Source organism: Cherax quadricarinatus, unplaced genomic scaffold (genome assembly GCF_038502225.1).
Source record: "Cherax quadricarinatus isolate ZL_2023a unplaced genomic scaffold, ASM3850222v1 Contig3198, whole genome shotgun sequence".
NCBI lineage: Eukaryota > Metazoa > Arthropoda > Malacostraca > Decapoda > Parastacidae > Cherax > Cherax quadricarinatus.
In genome coordinates, this window is record NW_027198224.1 from 6,580 (window position 1) to 25,000 (window position 18,421).

General features: G+C 43.5%; 1 protein-coding gene across 1 annotated transcript in view; it reads left to right on the forward strand.

Annotated features, from left to right (window-relative positions):
• The first annotated feature begins 216 nt into the window (after positions 1–216).
• LOC138851978 (uncharacterized) overlaps positions 217–18,421 on the forward strand; it is a 20,198-nt gene continuing 1,993 nt past the window's right edge. Inside the window, exons 1-2 of the mRNA XM_070081576.1 lie at positions 217–334; positions 10,900–11,135. Coding sequence (XP_069937677.1) covers positions 217–334; positions 10,900–11,135 — 354 coding nt within the window. The remainder of the gene's footprint in view (positions 335–10,899; positions 11,136–18,421) is intronic.

The following is an 18,421-nucleotide window of genomic DNA, read 5'->3' on the forward strand; positions in this document are numbered from 1 at the left end:
GCTATAGGTTACATCAATCACCAGCTGCTCTAGGTTGCATCAATCACCAGCTGCTCTAGGTTACATCAATCACCAGCTGCTCTAGGTTACATCAATCACCAGCCAAGAGGTGTATCAGCCTGAGGAAAACGATGGTAGGCCATATTTGCTCCTGAGAAAACACAAATGATGGTCTCTAGGCACCATGATGGTAATGCTGGAGCAGTGGTAGGAATCATGGTCTCTGGACACCATGATGGTAACGCTGGAGCAGTGGTAACAGTGATGGTCTCTATGCACCATGATGGTAATGCTGAAGCAGTGATAGGAATCATGGTCTCTGGACACCATGATGGTAATGCTGGAGTAGGGTAACAATGAATGGGAGAAAGTTAGTACCGGGGGATGAAGCTGATATCCTTGAGGTGAAATTTGACTCCAGACTGACCATGAAGAACCACGTCGTAAATCTTACAAACAAGTCGGCCAGGAAGCTCGACAATAGAGTATGCTCCACTTTCTTGGAATGTCTGCCCTCCGTCTCATCTGCAACTTCTTGGCAGGATACAGAATAGAGCAAGACGGACCCATCCTAGACAGAGCCTTCAACATCGGAGGAACGTGGGCGGCCTTACTGACATGTGCAAGGCTAATATTGTCAGGGTATAACACTTGGCTCCACTCCGAGAACAGCGAGAAGTGAGCTTCTACACCCCAAGACGGACAACAAACAGCAACTACACTCTGACTGTAACCTTCTCTGGAACATCGCTATATCTGACATCATTTATTCTTAGGATGACTCAAGTCTGGAACATATTGGTAACGATATCAACGATATAAAGTCAGCTGACCAAATGACATCGCCGGCCCACAGATGACTCCAACTTCAACCCTATTCCCCACCATCATCGCTATCACCACCATCACTATCATCACTACCACCTGCAATCACAACACTTCCTCCAACCTCCCACATCACTACCCCGCACACCAACCAACACTCATCTCCCCCACACCTCAGCCCCACACTTTACCCACACCTCACCCCCACACTTCACCCACCACCCACACACCCACACCTAATACTTCCTTCTCCAACTTCTGTTCTAGCCGACTATTTTATTTAGGATAGTAGTAATTAATCAGAGCCAGGCAGGGAAAGATAGTTTCTGGAGAGAAACTGTAATCTTTGGCGAAGTTGTTGGTGAGATGCTCAGAGTTGCTACTGGGAGATGCTGGGGGAGGCTGGGAGATGCTGGAAATACTGGGGGATGCTGAGGGATGCTAAGGGGTGCTGGGGGAGGCTGGGAGATGCTGGAAATGTTGGGGGATGCTGAGGGATGCTAAGGGGTGCTGGGGGAGGCTGTGGTACGTTGGGGATGCTGAGGATAGATGCTGGAGATGCTGGAGGATGCTGGAAGGGATGTTGGGAGGAATGCTGGGAGGGATGCTGGGATGAAGGAGGAGATGGAGGTGGGAGATGGGGGATATGAAAACGCACACACACACACACACACACACACACACACACACACACACACACACACACACACACACACACACAATTATAGAGTGGCACTCAGGACCAGCAGGTACGCGGCACTAAGATTTGAGTGCCTCATTGAAGCTGGGACAGAGTGAGAGAGACAGAGTGAGAGAGAGAGAGAGAAAATGAGACAGAGAGAGAATGAGAGAGAGAGAGAGAGAGAGAGAGATCTGGATAGATCTGTCATTTCAGCAGAGCCTTCAACATAGGAGGGATATGGGTGGCCTTACTGTTATGTACAAGGCCAATATTGTCAAAATACCACACTTGGATCCACTTCGAGGACAGCGTGAAACAAGCTTTTATGCCACAAGACGGGCAGAAAGCAGCAACTTCACTCTGGCTGTACCCTTCTCCAGAACATCACTCCATCTGAGATCATACATACCCAGGATGACTCGAGTATGGAACACATTCGTACAGCATAATGATATCAACGAGATAAAGTCAGTTGATCAAATGAAAATGCAGGCCCACAGATGGCTCACAGCTGGCCCACAGATGGCTCCAACTTCAACCTGTCCCGTACTTGTATGTCTCATAACAATAAAAATGCTTTCAAATGAGCTGATGTAGGTAACAGCTCTTAGCTTGCCAATAAAGTTAGGAATCCTTAACCTGTAATATAGCTGTCAATAAAGCTAGGGATCCTTAACCTTGTCAAACCCTGTGTAAAAAAAAAAAAAAAAAAAAAGAGAGAGAGAGAGAGAGAGAGAGAGAGAGAGAGAGAGAGAGAGAGAGAGAGAGAGAGAGAGTTGTAGGGGCAGTCAGAAGGAATAACAGGAAAATGTATATTAAAAAACTAGAATAAACAGGAGACAAACAGTGACATTAAACAGTACGAAATTTAGCCTCACCAGAATAAACAGTCGAGTGCCCCAAGGCACTGTACTGGCACCTTCACTGTTTATCACTGTCACAGCTTCGTATCATCCTTTGTGGGCGGTATCACAGGTGTGTGAGCTGTGATAACAGGTGTGTGAGCGGTGATAACAGGTGTGTGAGCGGTGATAACAGGTGTGTGAGCGGTGATAACAGGTGTGTGAGCGGTGATAACAGGTGTGTGAGGGGTGATAACAGGTGTGTGAGCAGTGATAACAGGTGTGTGAGCGGTGATAACAGGTGTGTGAGCGGTGATAGCAGGTGTGTGAGCAGTGATAACAGGTGTGTGAGCGGTGATAACAGGTATATGAGCGGTGATAACAGGTGTGTGAGCGGTGGTAACAGGCGTGTGAGCGGTGATAACAGGTGTGTGAGCAGTGATAACAGGTGTGTGAGCGGTGATAACAGGTGTGTGAGCGGTGATAACAGGTGTGTGAGCGGTGATAACAGGTGTATGAGCGGTGATAACAGGTGTGTGAGCGGTGATAACAGGTGTGTGAGCGGTGATAACAGGTATATGAGCGGGGATAACAGGTGTGTGAGCAGTGATAACAGGTGTGTGAGCAGTGATAACAGGTATATGAGCGGTGATAACAGGTGTGTGAGCAGTGATAACAGGTGTGTGAGCGGTGATAACAGGTGTGTGAGAGGTGATAACAGGTGTGTGAGCGGTGATAACAGGTGTGTGAGCGGTGATAACAGGTGTGTGAGCAGTGATAACAGGTGTGTGAGCAGTGATAACAGGTATATGAGCGGTGATAACAGGTGTGTGAGCAGTGATAACAGGTGTGTGAGCGGTGATAACAGGTGTGTGAGCAGTGATAACAGGTGTGTGAGCGGTGATAACAGGTGTGTGAGCAGTGATAACAGGTGTGTGAGCGGTGATAACAGGTGTGTGAGCAGTGATAACAGGTGTGTGAGCGGTGATAACAGGTACATGAGCGGTGATGAAAGGTATGTGAGCAGTGATAACAGGTGTGTGAATGGTGATAACAGATGTGTGAACAGTGATAACAGGTGTGTGAACAGTGATAACAGGTGTGTGAACAGTGATAACAGGCATGTGAGGGGTGATAACAGGTGTGTGAGCAGTGATAACAGGTGTGTGAGCAGTGATAACAGGTGTGTGAACAGTGATAACAGGTGTGTGAGCAGTGATAACAGGTGTGTGAACAGTGATAACAGGTGTGTGAACAGTGATAACAGGTATGTGAGCGGTGATAACAGGTGTGTGAGCAGTGATAACAGGTGTGTGAGCAGTGATAACAGGTGTGTGAACAGTGATAACAGGTGTGTGAGCAGTGATAACAGGTGTGTGAACAGTGATAACAGGTGTGTGAGCAGTGATAACAGGTATGTGAGCAGTGATAACAGGTGTGTGAGCAGTGATAACAGGTGTGTGAGCATTGATAACAGGTGTGTGAGCAGTGATAACAGGTGTGTGAGCGGTGATAACAGGTGTGTGAGCAGTGATAACAGGTGTGTGAACAGTGATAACAGGTGTGTGAGCAGTGATAACAGGTGTGTGAACAGTGATAACAGGTGTGTGAACAGTGATAACAGGTATGTGAGCGGTGATAACAGGTGTGTGAGCAGTGATAACAGGTGTGTGAGCAGTGATAACAGGTGTGTGAGCGGTGATAACAGGTGCGTTATCACTCCCTGTTAAACTCCCTGTTTTACTCACTGTTTAATATCAATGTTTATATTTTTATCTAACTCACCTGAGATGTGGTTTTCCGTTGTTTAGGTAATTAACAGGAGAAGAGGGACGGGCAGGGAGTAACAGGAAGAGAGCAACAGGAGGAGAGTAACGGGAAGGGAGGGAGGGGAAGAGAGTAACAGGAGGAGAGTATCTGGAAAGGAGTAACGGGAAGAGAGTGACGGGAAGGGAGTAACGGGAAGAGAATAACAGGAAGAGAGCAACGAGAAGGGAGTAACAGGATGAGAGCAACAGGAAGTGAGTAACGGAACGAGAGTAACAGGAGGAGAGTAATGGGAAGGGAGTAACAGGAGAGCAGAGGGAAGGGAGCAGCAGGAGAGCAACGGGAAGGGAGTAACAGGTGGGCAACGCGAAGAGAGTAACAGGAGAGCAACGGAAATTGAGCAGCAGGAGAGCAACGGGAAGGGAGTAACAGGAGAGCAACGGGAAGGGAGTAACAGGTGGGCAACGGGAAGAGAATAACAGGAGAGCAACGGAAAGGGAGTAACAGGAGAGAAACGGGAAGGGAGTAATAGAAGAGCAACGGAGAGTAACAGAAGAACAACGGGAAGAGGATAACAAGAGAGCAACAGGAAGGGAGTAACAGGAGAGCAACGGGAAGGGAGTAACAGGAGAACAACGGGAAGGTAGTAACAGGGGAGCAACGGGAAGGTAGTAACAGGAGAACAACGGGAAGGTAGTAACAGGAGAACAACGGGAAGGTAGTAACAGGAGAACAACGGGAAGGTAGTAACAGGAGAACAACGGGAAGGTAGTAACAGGATAACAACGGGAAGGTAGTAACAGGAGAACAACGGGAAGGTAGTAACAGGAGAACAACGGGAAGGTAGTAACAGGAGAACAACGGGAAGGTAGTAACAGGGGAGCAACGGGAAGGTAGTAACAGGAGAACAACGGGAAGGTAGTAACAGGAGAAAAACGGGAAGGTAGTAACAGGAGAACAACGGGAAGGCAATAACAGGAGAACAACGGAAAGGTAGTAACAGGAGAACAACGGGAAGGTAGTAACAGGAGAACAACGGGAAGGTGGTAACAGGAGAACAACGGGAAGGTAGTAACAGGAGAACAACGGGAAGGTAGTAACAGGAGAACAACGGGAAGGTAGTAACAGGAGAACAACGGGAAGGTGGTAACAGGAGAACAACGGGAAGGTAGTAACAGGAGAACAACGGGAAGGTAGTAACAGGAGAACAACGGGAAGGTAGTAACAGGAGAACAACGGGAAGGTAGTAACAGGAGAACAACGGGAAGGTAGTAACAGGAGAACAACGGGAAGGTGGTAACAGGAGAACAACGGGAAGGTAGTAACAGGAGAACAACGGGAAGGTAGTAACAGGAGAACAACGGGAAGGTAGTAACAGGAGAACAACGGGAAGGTAGTAACAGGAGAACAACGGGAAGGTAGTAACAGGGGAGCAACGGGAAGGTAGTAACAGAACAACGGGAAGGTAGTAACAGGAGAACCACGGGAAGGTAGTAACAGGAGAACAACGGGAAGGTAGTAACAGGAGAACAACGGGAATGTAGTAACAGGAGAACAACGGGAAGGTAGTAACAGGAGAACAACGGGAAGGTAGTAACAGGAGAACAACGGGAAGGTAGTAACAGGGGAACAGCGGGAAGGTAGTAACAGGAGAACAACGGGAAGGTAGTAACAGGAGAGCAACGGGAAGGTGGTAACAGGAGAACAACGGGAAGGTAGTAACAGGAGAACAACGGGAAGGTAGTAACAGGAGGACAACGGGAAGGTAGTAACAGGAGAACAACGGGAAGGTAGTAACAGGAGGACAACGGGAAGGTAGTAACAGGAGAACAACGGGAAGGTAGTAACAGGAGAACAATGGGAAGGTAGTAACAGGAGAACAACGGGAAGGTAGTAACAGGAGAACAAAGGGAAGAGGTGTAGGATGAATACATCTGATTTTTGTGTTGTTTTTCAGTCAAGTTTATTTCTGGCATCGAATGTGTGTGTGTGTGTTTGTGTGTGTGTGTGTTTGTGTGTGTGTGTGTGTGTGTGTGTGTGTGTGTGTGTGTGTGTGTGTGTGTTTGTGTGTGTGTGTGTGTGTGTGTGTGTGTGTGTGTGTGTGTGTGTGTGTGTGTGTGTGTGTGTGTGTGTGTGTGTGTGTGTGTGTGTGTGTGTGTGTGTGTGTGTGTGTTTGTGTGTGTGTGTGTGTGTGTGTGTGTGTGTGTGTGTGTGTGTGTGTGTGTGTGTTTGTGTGTGTGTGTGTGTGTGTTTGTGTGTGTGTGTGTGTGTGTGTGTGTGTGTGTGTGTGTGTGTGTGTGTGTGTGTGTGTGTGTGTGTGTGTGTGTGTGTGTGTGTGTGTGTGTGTGTGTGTGTGTGTGTGTGTGTGTGTGTGTGTGTGTGTGTGTGTGTGTGTGTGTGTGTGTGTGTGTGTGTTTTAGTTACCATGTAATGAAGTCCACTATGCTTGTGAGGTCTCTGAGGAAGACCTAATTAACCAGTAAATGGTCACTCCTTGCCTTGGCAAATAGCTGTCAGACACGACTTTCGGCTTAACTCTCAGGTCTTCTGTTCTTGACGGCGTCAGGTCAAAACACGTGGTACACACCCCATTGTGGGGGGTGCTTGAAGGACCATATAAGATCAGGGAAACAGCTGTGCAAGAGATTCCGGCGGAGCTCTGACCTTCGTGCAGAGCTCGGGAGAGGGCTGCTGGATAGTCTCTGGAGGAGACTCTGGGCTGAGTACCGGCTGGAACAGTGCTCGGCTGTGTAGGTCTTGGGACCTGTGGATTGAGTATGACAGAGTTCCTGTGATGAACTGTCCTCTGAACTATATTGTAAGGTATATTCTATTTCGACAGTTGATTGTCTTCCCTGTCTCCTACTTATGTGTGCTATCTCCATTTATCTAAATCCAAGAGTGTTCTCCTGTTCCCAAGTATATTACTGTACAACGACTTAATAATAAACTGTTTCGCTGGGATAGTAATGTTTACTGTCCCCGTTATTTATTATTTTATTCGTTATTTTATTTCAAGTAGTGAGAGGGTGAGTAGTGTAGTTGTAGTGATGAGAGGTGACAGTGTAGTCACCACTGACCTCACATTACCTCCACTGACCTCACATTACCTCCACTGACCTCACATTACCTCCACTGACCTCACATTACCTCCACTGACTTCACATTACCTCCACTGACCTTACATTATCTCCACTGACCTCACATTACCTCCACTGACCTCACATTACCTCCACTGACCTCACATTACCTCCACTGACCTCACATTACCTCCACTGACCTCACATTATCTCCACTGACCTCACATTACCTCCACTGACCTCACATTACCTCCACTGACTTCACATTACCTCCACTGACCTCACATTACCTCCACTGACTTCACATTACCTCCACTGACTTCACATTACCTCCACTGACTTCACATTACCTCCACTGACTTCACATTACCTCCACTGACTTCACATTACCTCCACTGACCTCACATTACCTCCATTGACCTCACATTACCTCCACTGACCTCACATTACCTCCGCTCCTGTCACTGGACGCACCTCTCCTGCCTACTCCCTCTGATTACTCGCTTATTCCCCAATTATCCGTACACTCCATTATCCCCCTACATGACTTGGTATCTAAGCGATGGTGGTTCTTATAATTTATATAGTAGGAACCAGTCCCATGTGTCTTATGTTATGCAACCAGTTATCAGAGGTTCTTGTCGAAAGACACTTGGCCTGTTTTGTGTGTGTGTGTCTGTGAGTTTCAGCCTCTCTGGTTTGAGCTGTTTGTCGCGTCTAGAAAGTCGTAGAGAAAGCTAGACTCCCTGTCTGTCTGTCTGTCTGGACGCCCCCTTAGTCAAGCAGGCTGTGGTCTGGCCGTGCTGGGCATTTGCCTGCCCCTAGCACCAACAGCCAGGCTGACCAGCCACAGGTACACTCACAGGCACCTCACTCTAATCACTTGTCCCTAAAATTCTCCCAACGCATTGTTACCCCGCAAAAAAAACTGATTTGCTTTTTCAGTTTTGAGTATTTTTTTGAGAAGGGAGGAGCGGGAGAGGGGAAGAGGAGGGGGAGAGGAGGGGGAGAGGAGGGGAAGAGGAGGGGGAGAGGAGGGGGAGAGGAGGGGAAGAGGAGGGGGAGAGGAGGGGGAGAGGAGGGGGAGGGGGGGATATGTTTGGTATAGAGCGGCTCTAAAGCTTGATCGTTTGAGAAGCTTTGAATTTTACACAGAGTTCCCCAAGCTGGTTATTATGCAAACTTTTAATGACTTAAAAGGTAGAGTTAGCAGCGAGGAGGAGAGTTAGGAGGTATTGATTGTAACTAACTTGCTCAGAGAGTTAGCTAAGAGAGAGAGAGAGAGAGAGAGAGAGAGAGAGAGAGAGAGAGAGAGAGAGAGGGTCAGACATTTTCTGTCCCACAGCAGGAGAGAAGTAGTTAAGTAGGTACAGTAGTTAGTTACTATATTACAGTGACTTTATCAGTCCGATACAAAGAACAACTGTGAAGATCGGAAGGAGGTTGAGATAATCAGTCCCTCGTGCTGGAGTCCATGTAATCAGTCCATCAATCTCGAGGGACTGATTACATCAACCTCCTTCCGATCTTCACCATTCTTCTTGTATTGGACTGATGAAACCACTGTGGCGAAACCTCTCCACAACACAGATATCCAAGTCTTACACAGGTATTTAATTTATCAAAGATACAGCTGTAAGGGAAGCAGGTACCAAGTAACCTTCAAGACGTCACTTGGTACCGCGTGACCTAATTAACTATATATATATATATATATATATATATATATATATATATATATATATATATATATATATATATATATATATATATATATATATATATATATATATATATATATATACACACACACACACACATGAGGAACTTTTTCCCCTCTCCTCACTGTATCATAAATTATCTTAGAGAATCTCAGCCAGAATGAAAACAATTAGGCCGAAAAATGGCTTTCACAGAGACTAGAACTGGATTAATTTTCCTCAGACTCTCTCTCTCTCTCTCTCTCTCTCTCTCTCTCTCTCTCTCTCTCTCTCTCTCTCTCTCTCTCTCTCTCTCTCTTTCACACACACAAACCCCCACAAACTTACTTATTACTTCTATTCAGACTTACAAACAAAAGAACTTTGCAGTGTCACCAACACTGGCGAGGATTTCTGGCAGGAACAACCACAACAAGTATACAAGGTAAACACAAGCCATCGTTGGTAACAATACCACAATTATGACATACAAAGATCCCTTACAAACTTCAATTCTAAACACATGTATATATATATATATATATATATATATATATATATATATATATATATATATATATATATATATATATATATATATATATATATATATATATATATATATATATATATATATATATATATATATATATCGTGCCGAATAGGCAGAACTTGCGATCTTGGCTTAAATAGCAACGCTCATCTTGCCATATAGGACAAGTGAAAATTTGTGTATGCGATAATTTCGCCAATATCATTCTGAACCTAACGAAAAAAATATATTTCACTGTGTTTGTTTAATATTAAATTACTGTAAACAAATCTAAAATATATTTAGTTGGGTTAGGCTAAAATAAATTGTTCTTGTTATAATAAGGTTAGGTAAGTTTTCTAAGATTCTTTTGGTGCAAAATTAAAATTTTTTACATCAACATTAATGAAAAAAATATATCTTTAAATGTATAAGAGAAAATTTTAGAAAGAACTTAATTTTAAATGAGTTCTTACTAAATGACCAGTTTTACATATTCGGCACGACATATATATATATATATATATATATATATATATATATATATATATATATATATATATATATATGTCGTGCCGAATAGGCAGAACTTGCGATCTTGGCTTAAATAGCAACGCTCATCTTGCCATATAGGACAAGTGAAAATTTGTGTATGCGATAATTTCGCCAATATCATTCTGAACCTAACGAAAAAAATATATTTGATTGTGTTTGTTTAGTATTAAATTATTGTAAACGTATTAAAATATATTTAGTTGGGTTAGGCTAAAATAAATTGCTCTTGTTATAATAAGGTTAGGTAAGTTTTCTAAGTTTCTTTTGGTGCAAAATTAAAAATTTTTGCATTAACATTAATGAAAAAAATATATCTTTAAGCGTATAAGAGAAAATTTCAGAAAGGACTTAATTTTAAATGAGTTTTGGCTAATTGACCAGTTTTACATATTCGGCACGACATATATATATATATATGTATATATATATATATATATATATATATATATATATATATATATATATATATATATATATATATATATATATTATACAAATTGTATTTCACCCCTCTCTATCTATCTCTCTCTATCTCTCTATCTCTATCTCTCTTCTACTAACCCACTATTATCTTGTCTCTTCTACACCACGTTATCTCGCCTACCTCACTAACTCTTCCTTCTCTCCTCTCTTCCTATACCTATTTTCTAATTCACCCAGCGTACAGCAAGGGAGGTGAAGGAAGAGAAGGAATGAAGGAGGGAGAGGGGGGGATTTACATTCACCCTATTATATATTTCCCTCCTTTCCTCACTTCCTTCCATCATTGTCTTCTACCCATCTATCCCCATCAATCCACCCCTCCCAAACGATTTCCTCCCCTCCCAAACAGCCCCCCGCCCCTTCCTCTAATCCCCCCACCTCCCCGAAATCTACGAGAAACCAGCCTGCTTATCATTCCCTCCTCTCTCCCCAGGGGCAGTGTACGGAGTACGAATCACGGACCTGGGCGTGCCGCCCGTGGCCATAGTAGGGGACGAGGTCCACCTCCGCTGTGACTACGAAGACGAGGGAGGGTCAACCTTGTATACCTTGAAGTGGTACAAGGACTCACAGGAGTTCTACCGTCACCAGCCTGGTTTGTCACCCCACACGGCGGATGACAGATGTCTGGATGATGACACATATCATGTGGAAGGTGTGGCTGTTGATGTGAGTATCCTATGTGTTACATGTGATGTGTGTGTGTCACGCGTGATGAGAACGTGAGAAAGGAAGGAGCACTGCAGCAGGCCTACTGGCCCGTGCTAGGCAGGCCCAAGTCACCTACTGGCCTAAGGGTGATGTATGTGTGTATATATCACGCATGATGTGTCACACACACACACACACACACACACACATGTCCTGTCTAAGGGCAATGTGTGGTGTAAATATTATGCAGAAAATTCGGAGTGTGGAAATTAGGAGAAGGTGTGGAGTTAATAAAAGTATTAGTCAGAGGGCAGAAGAGGGGTTGTTGAGGTGGTTTGGTCATTTAGAGAGAATGGATCAAAGTAGAATGACATGGAGAGCGTATAGATCTGTAGGGGAAGGAAGGCGGGGTTGGGGTCCTCGTAAAGGTTGGAGGGAGGGGGTAGGGAAGGTTTTGTGGGCGAGGGGCTTGGACTTCCAGCAAGCGTGCATGAGTGTGTTAGATATTAGTGAATGGAGACGAATGGTATTTGGGACCAGACGAGCTGTTGGAGTGTGAGCATGGTAATATTTAGTGAAGGGATTCAGGAAAACCGGTTATTTTTATATAGCCGAACTTGAGTCCTGGAAATGGGAAGTACAATGCCTGCACTTTAAAGGAGGGGTTTGGGATATTGGCAGTTTGGAGGGATATGTTGTGTATCTTTATACGTATATACTTCTAAACTGTTGTATTCTGAGCACCTCTGCAAAAACAGTGATAATGTGTGAGTGTGGTGAAAATGTTGAATGATGATGAAAGTATTTTCTTTTGGGGGGATTTTCTTTCTCTCTGGGTCACCCTGCCTCGGTGGGAGACGGCCAACTTGTTATATATATATATATATATATATATATATATATATATATATATATATATATATATATTTTTTTTTTTTTTTTTTTTTTTATTATCACACCGGCCGATTCCCACCAAGGCAGGGTGGCCCGAAAAAGAAAAACTTTCACCATCATTCACTCCATCACTGTCTTGCCAGAAGGGTGCTTTACACTACAGTTTTTAAACTGCAACATTAACACCCCTCCTTCAGAGTGCAGGCACTGTACTTCCCATCTCCAGGACTCAAGTCCGGCCTGCCGGTTTCCCTGAATCCCTTCATAAATGTTACTTTGCTCACACTCCAACAGCACGTCAAGTATTAAAAACCATTTGTCTCCATTCACTCCTATCAAACACGCTCAAGCATGCCTGCTGGAAGTCCAAGCCCCTCGCACACAAAACCTCCTTTACCCCCTCCCTCCAACCCTTCCTAGGCCGACCCCTACCCCGCCTTCCTTCCACTACAGACTGATACACTCTTGAAGTCATTCTGTTTCGCTCCATTCTCTCTACATGTCCGAACCACCTCAACAACCCTTCCTCAGCCCTCTGGACAACAGTTTTGGTAATCCCGCACCTCCTCCTAACTTCCAAACTACGAATTCTCTGCATTATATTCACACCACACATTGCCCTCAGACATGACATCTCCACTGCCTCCAGCCTTCTCCTCGCTGCAACATTCATCACCCACGCTTCACACCCATATAAGAGCGTTGGTAAAACTATACTCTCATACATTCCCCTCTTTGCCTCCAAGGACAAAGTTCTTTGTCTCCACAGACTCCTAAGTGCACCACTCACTCTTTTTCCCTCATCAATTCTATGATTCACCTCATCTTTCATAGACCCATCCGCTGACACGTCCACTCCCAAATATCTGAATACGTTCACCTCCTCCATACTCTCTCCCTCCAATCTGATATTCAATCTTTCATCACCTAATCTTTTTGTTATCCTCATAACCTTACTCTTTCCTGTATTCACCTTTAATTTTCTTCTTTTGCACACCCTACCAAATTCATCCACCAATCTCTGCAACTTCTCTTCAGAATCTCCCAAGAGCACAGTGTCATCAGCAAAGAGCAGCTGTGACAACTCCCACTTTGTGTGTGATTCTTTATCTTTTAACTCCACGCCTCTTGCCAAGACCCTCGCATTTACTTCTCTTACAACCCCATCTATAAATATATTAAACAACCACGGTGACATCACACATCCTTGTCTAAGGCCTACTTTTACTGGGAAAAAATTTCCCTCTTTCCTACATACTCTAACTTGAGCCTCACTATCCTCGTAAAAACTCTTCACTGCTTTCAGTAACCTACCTCCTACACCATACACTTGCAACATCTGCCACATTGCCCCCCTATCCACCCTGTCATACGCCTTTTCCAAATCCATAAATGCCACAAAGACCTCTTTAGCCTTATCTAAATACTGTTCACTTATATGTTTCACTGTAAACACCTGGTCCACACACCCCCTACCTTTCCTAAAGCCTCCTTGTTCATCTGCTATCCTATTCTCCGTCTTACTCTTAATTCTTTCAATTATAACTCTACCATACACTTTACCAGGTACACTCAACAGACTTATCCCCCTATAATTTTTGCACTCTCTTTTATCCCCTTTGCCTTTATACAAAGGAACTATGCATGCTCTCTGCCAATCCCTAGGTACCTTACCCTCTTCCATACATTTATTAAACAATTGCACCAACCACTCCAAAACTATATCCCCACCTGCTTTTAACATTTCTATCTTTATCCCATCAATCCCGGCTGCCTTACCCCCTTTCATTTTACCTACTGCCTCACGAACTTCCCCCACACTCACAACTGGCTCTTCCTCACTCCTACAAGATGTTATTCCTCCTTGCCCTATACACGAAATCACAGCTTCCCTATCTTCATCAACATTTAACAATTCCTCAAAATATTCCTTCCATCTTCCCAATACCTCTAACTCTCCATTTAATAACTCTCCTCTCCTATTTTTAACTGACAAATCCATTTGTTCTCTAGGCTTTCTTAACTTGTTAATCTCACTCCAAAACTTTTTCTTATTTTCAACAAAATTTGTTGATAACATCTCACCCACTCTCTCATTTGCTCTCTTTTTACATTGCTTCACCACTCTCTTAACCTCTCTCTTTTTCTCCATATACTCTTCCCTCCTTGCATCACTTCTACTTTGTAAAAACTTCTCATATGCTAACTTTTTCTCCCTTACTACTCTCTTTACATCATCATTCCACCAATCGCTCCTCTTCCCTCCTGCACCCACTTTCCTGTAACCACAAACTTCTGCTGAACACTCTAACACTACATTTTTAAACCTACCCCATACCTCTTCGACCCCATTGCCTATGCTCTCATTAGCCCATCTATCCTCCAATAGCTGTTTATATCTTACCCTAACTGCCTCCTCTTTTAGTTTATAAACCTTCACCTCTCTCTTCCCTGATGCTTCTATTCTCCTTGTATCCCATCTACCTTTTACTCTCAGTGTAGCTACAACTAGAAAGTGATCTGATATATCTGTGGCCCCTCTATAAACATGTACATCCTGAAGTCTACTCAACAGTCTTTTATCTACCAATACATAATCCAACAAACTACTGTCATTTCGCCCTACATCATATCGTGTATACTTATTTATCCTCTTTTTCTTAAAATATGTATTACCTATAACTAAACCCCTTTCTATACAAAGTTCAATCAAAGGGCTCCCATTATCATTTACACCTGGCACCCCAAACTTACCTACCACACCCTCTCTAAAAGTTTCTCCTACTTTAGCATTCAAGTCCCCTACCACAATTACTCTCTCACTTGGTTCAAAGGCTCCTATACATTCACTTAACATCTCCCAAAATCTCTCTCTCTCCTCTGCATTCCTCTCTTCTCCAGGTGCATACACGCTTATTATGACCCACTTCTCGCATCCAACCTTTACTTTAATCCACATAATTCTTGAATTTACACATTCATATTCTCTTTTCTCCTTCCATAACTGATCATTTAACATTACTGCTACCCCTTCCTTTGCTCTAACTCTCTCAGATACTCCAGATTTAATCCCATTTATTTCCCCCCACTGAAACTCTCCTACCCCCTTCAGCTTTGTTTCGCTTAGGGCCAGGACATCCAACTTCTTTTCATTCATAACATCAGCAATCATCTGTTTCTTGTCATCCGCACTACATCCACGCACATTTAAGCAACCCAGTTTTATAAAGTTTTTCTTCTTCTCTTTTTTAGTAATTGTATACAGGAGAAGGGGTTACTAGCCCATTGCTCCCGGCATTTTAGTCGCCTCATACGACACGCATGGCTTACGGAGGAAAGATTCTTTTCCACTTCCCCATGGACAATAGAAGAAATAAAAAGAACAAGAGCTATTTAGAAAAAGGAGAAAAACCTAGATGTATGTATATATATATATGCATGTGCGTGTCTGTGAAGTGTGACCAAAGTGTTAGTAGGAGTAGCAAGATATCCCTGTTATCTTAGCGTGTTTATGAGACAGAAAAAGAAACCAGCAATCCTACCATCATGCAAAACAATTACAGGTTTTTGTTTCACAGTCATCTGGCAGGACGGTAGTACTTCCCTGGGTGGTTGCTGTCTACCAACCTATATATATATATATATATATATATATATATATATACTTAATAGGCAAGAGTCAAAAGACTTAATTGATGATAATTTGATAGTAGTTAGGTGTATTACGTGTACACAGGAAAGCAGTAATCAAGGGGTTAATTAGGTCTGCAAGTCAGGTAAGTACCGATCCTCAGGTGAGACTTAGGATCCATCAATCTCACAGCTTCACACGCTAACTGAAAATCAGTTTCATGTAATTCTAGGCTAGTTTGTTGACCACCCGGGGTTATAATGATGACCCAGGTCACACCCTGGGGTTATAATGATGACCCAGGTCACACCCTGGGGTTATAATGATGACCCAGGTCACACCCTGGGGTTATAATGATGACCCAGGTCACACCCTGGGGTTATAATGATGACCCAGGTCACACCCTGGGGTTATAATAATGGTTCAGGTCACACCCTGGGGCTATAATGATGACCCAGGTCACACCCTGGGGTTATAATGATAAAGCAGGTCACATCCTGGGGTTATAATGATGACCCAGGTCTCACCCAGGGGTTATAATGATGACCCAGGTCACACCCTGGGGTTATAATGATGACCCAGGTCACACCCTCGGGCTATAATGATGACCCAGGTTACATCCAGGGGTTATAATGATGACCCAGGTCACACCCTGGGGTTATAATGATGAAGCAGGTCACATCCTGGAGTTATAATGATGACCCAGGTCATCTTCTGGGTTTATAATGACGACCCAGGTCACATCCTGGGGTATAATGATCACTCAGGTCACACCCTGGGGTTATAATGATGACCCAGGTCACATCCTGGGGTTATAATGATGACCCAGGTCACATACTGGGGTTGTAATGATGACCCAGGTCACATCCTGGGGTTATAATGATGACCCAGGTCACATCCTGGGGTTATAATGATGATTCAGGTCACACCCTGGGGTTATAATGATGACCCAGGTCATCTTCTTGGGTTATAATGATGAACCAGGTCATCTTCTGGGGTTATAATGATGGCCCAGGTTATCTTCTGAGGTTATATTGATAACCCAGGTCACACTCTGGGTTATAGTGATGGCCCAGGTCACACCCAGGATTATAATGATGACCCAGAGCATCTTCTGGGGTTATAATGATGACCCAGATCACACCCTTGGGTTATAATGATAATCCGGGTCACCTTCTGGGGTTATAATGATGATCCAGGTCACACCCTGGGGTTATAATGATGACCCATGTCATATTCTGGGGTTATAACCATGACCCAGGTCATCTTCTGGGGTTATAATGATGACCCAGGTCACATCCTGGGGTTATAATGATGACTCAGGTCACACCCTGGGGTTATAATGATGACCCAGGTCACATCCTGGGGTTATAATGATGACCCAGGTCACATACTGTGGTTATAATGATGAGCCAGGTCACATCCTGAGGTTATAATGATGACCCAGGTCACATCCTGGGGTTATAATGATGATTCAGGTCACATCCTGGGGTTATAATGATGACCCAGGTCACATCCTGAGGTTATAATAATGACCCAGGTCACATCCTGGGGTTATAATGATGATTCAGGTCACATCCTGGGGTTATAATGATGACCTAGGTCATCTTCTGGGGTTATAATTATGAACCAGGTCATCTTCTGGGGTTATAATGATGACCCAGGTCATCTTCTGGGGTTATAATGATGGTCAAGGCCATCTTCTGGGGTTATATTGATGCCCCAGGTCACACCCTGGTTTATAGTGATGACCCAGGTCACACCCAGATTTATAATGATGACCCAGGTCTTCTTGTGGGGTTATAATGATGATCCTGGTCACACCCTGGGGTTATAATGATGACCCAGGTCATATTCTGGGGTTATAATGATGACCCAGGTCACACCCTTGGGTTATAATGATGTCCCAAGTAACCTTCTGGGGTTATAATGATGACTCAGGTCACACCGTGGTGTTATAATGGTGAGAGGGATATATACAATGAAAGGTATATACACTGAGAGGTGGTATATACACTGAGAGGTGGTATATACACTGTGAGGTGGTATATACACTGTGAGGTGGTATATACACTGTGAGGTGGTATATATATATATATATATATATATATATATATATATATATATATATATATATATATATATATATATATATATATATATATATATATATATATATATATATATATATATATATATATATATATATATATATAAGGGAGAAAAAGTTAGCATATGAGAAGTTTTTACAAAGTAGAAGTGATGCAAGGAGGGAAGAGTATATGGAGATAAAGAGAGAAGTTAAGAGAGTGGTGAAGCAATGTAAAAAGAGAGCAAATGAGAGAGTGGGTGAGATGTTATCAACAAATTTTGTTGAAAATAAGAAAAAGTTTTGGAGTGAGATTAACAAGTTAAGAAAGCCTAGAGAACAAATGGATTTGTCAGTTAAAAATAGGAGAGGAGAGTTATTAAATGGAGAGTTAGAGGTATTGGGAAGATGGAGGGAATATTTTGAGGAATTGTTAAATGTTGATGAAGACAGGGAAGCTGTGATTTCGTGTATAGGGCAAGGAGGAACAACATCTTGTAGGAGTGAGGAAGAGCCAGTTGTGAGTGTGGGGGAAGTTCGTGAGGCAGTAGGTAAAATGAAAGGGGGTAAGGCAGCCGGGATTGATGGGATAAAGATAGAAATGTTAAAAGCAGGTGTGGATATAGTTTTGGAGTGGTTGGTGCAATTATTTAATAAATGTATGGAAGAGGGTAAGATACCTAGGGATTG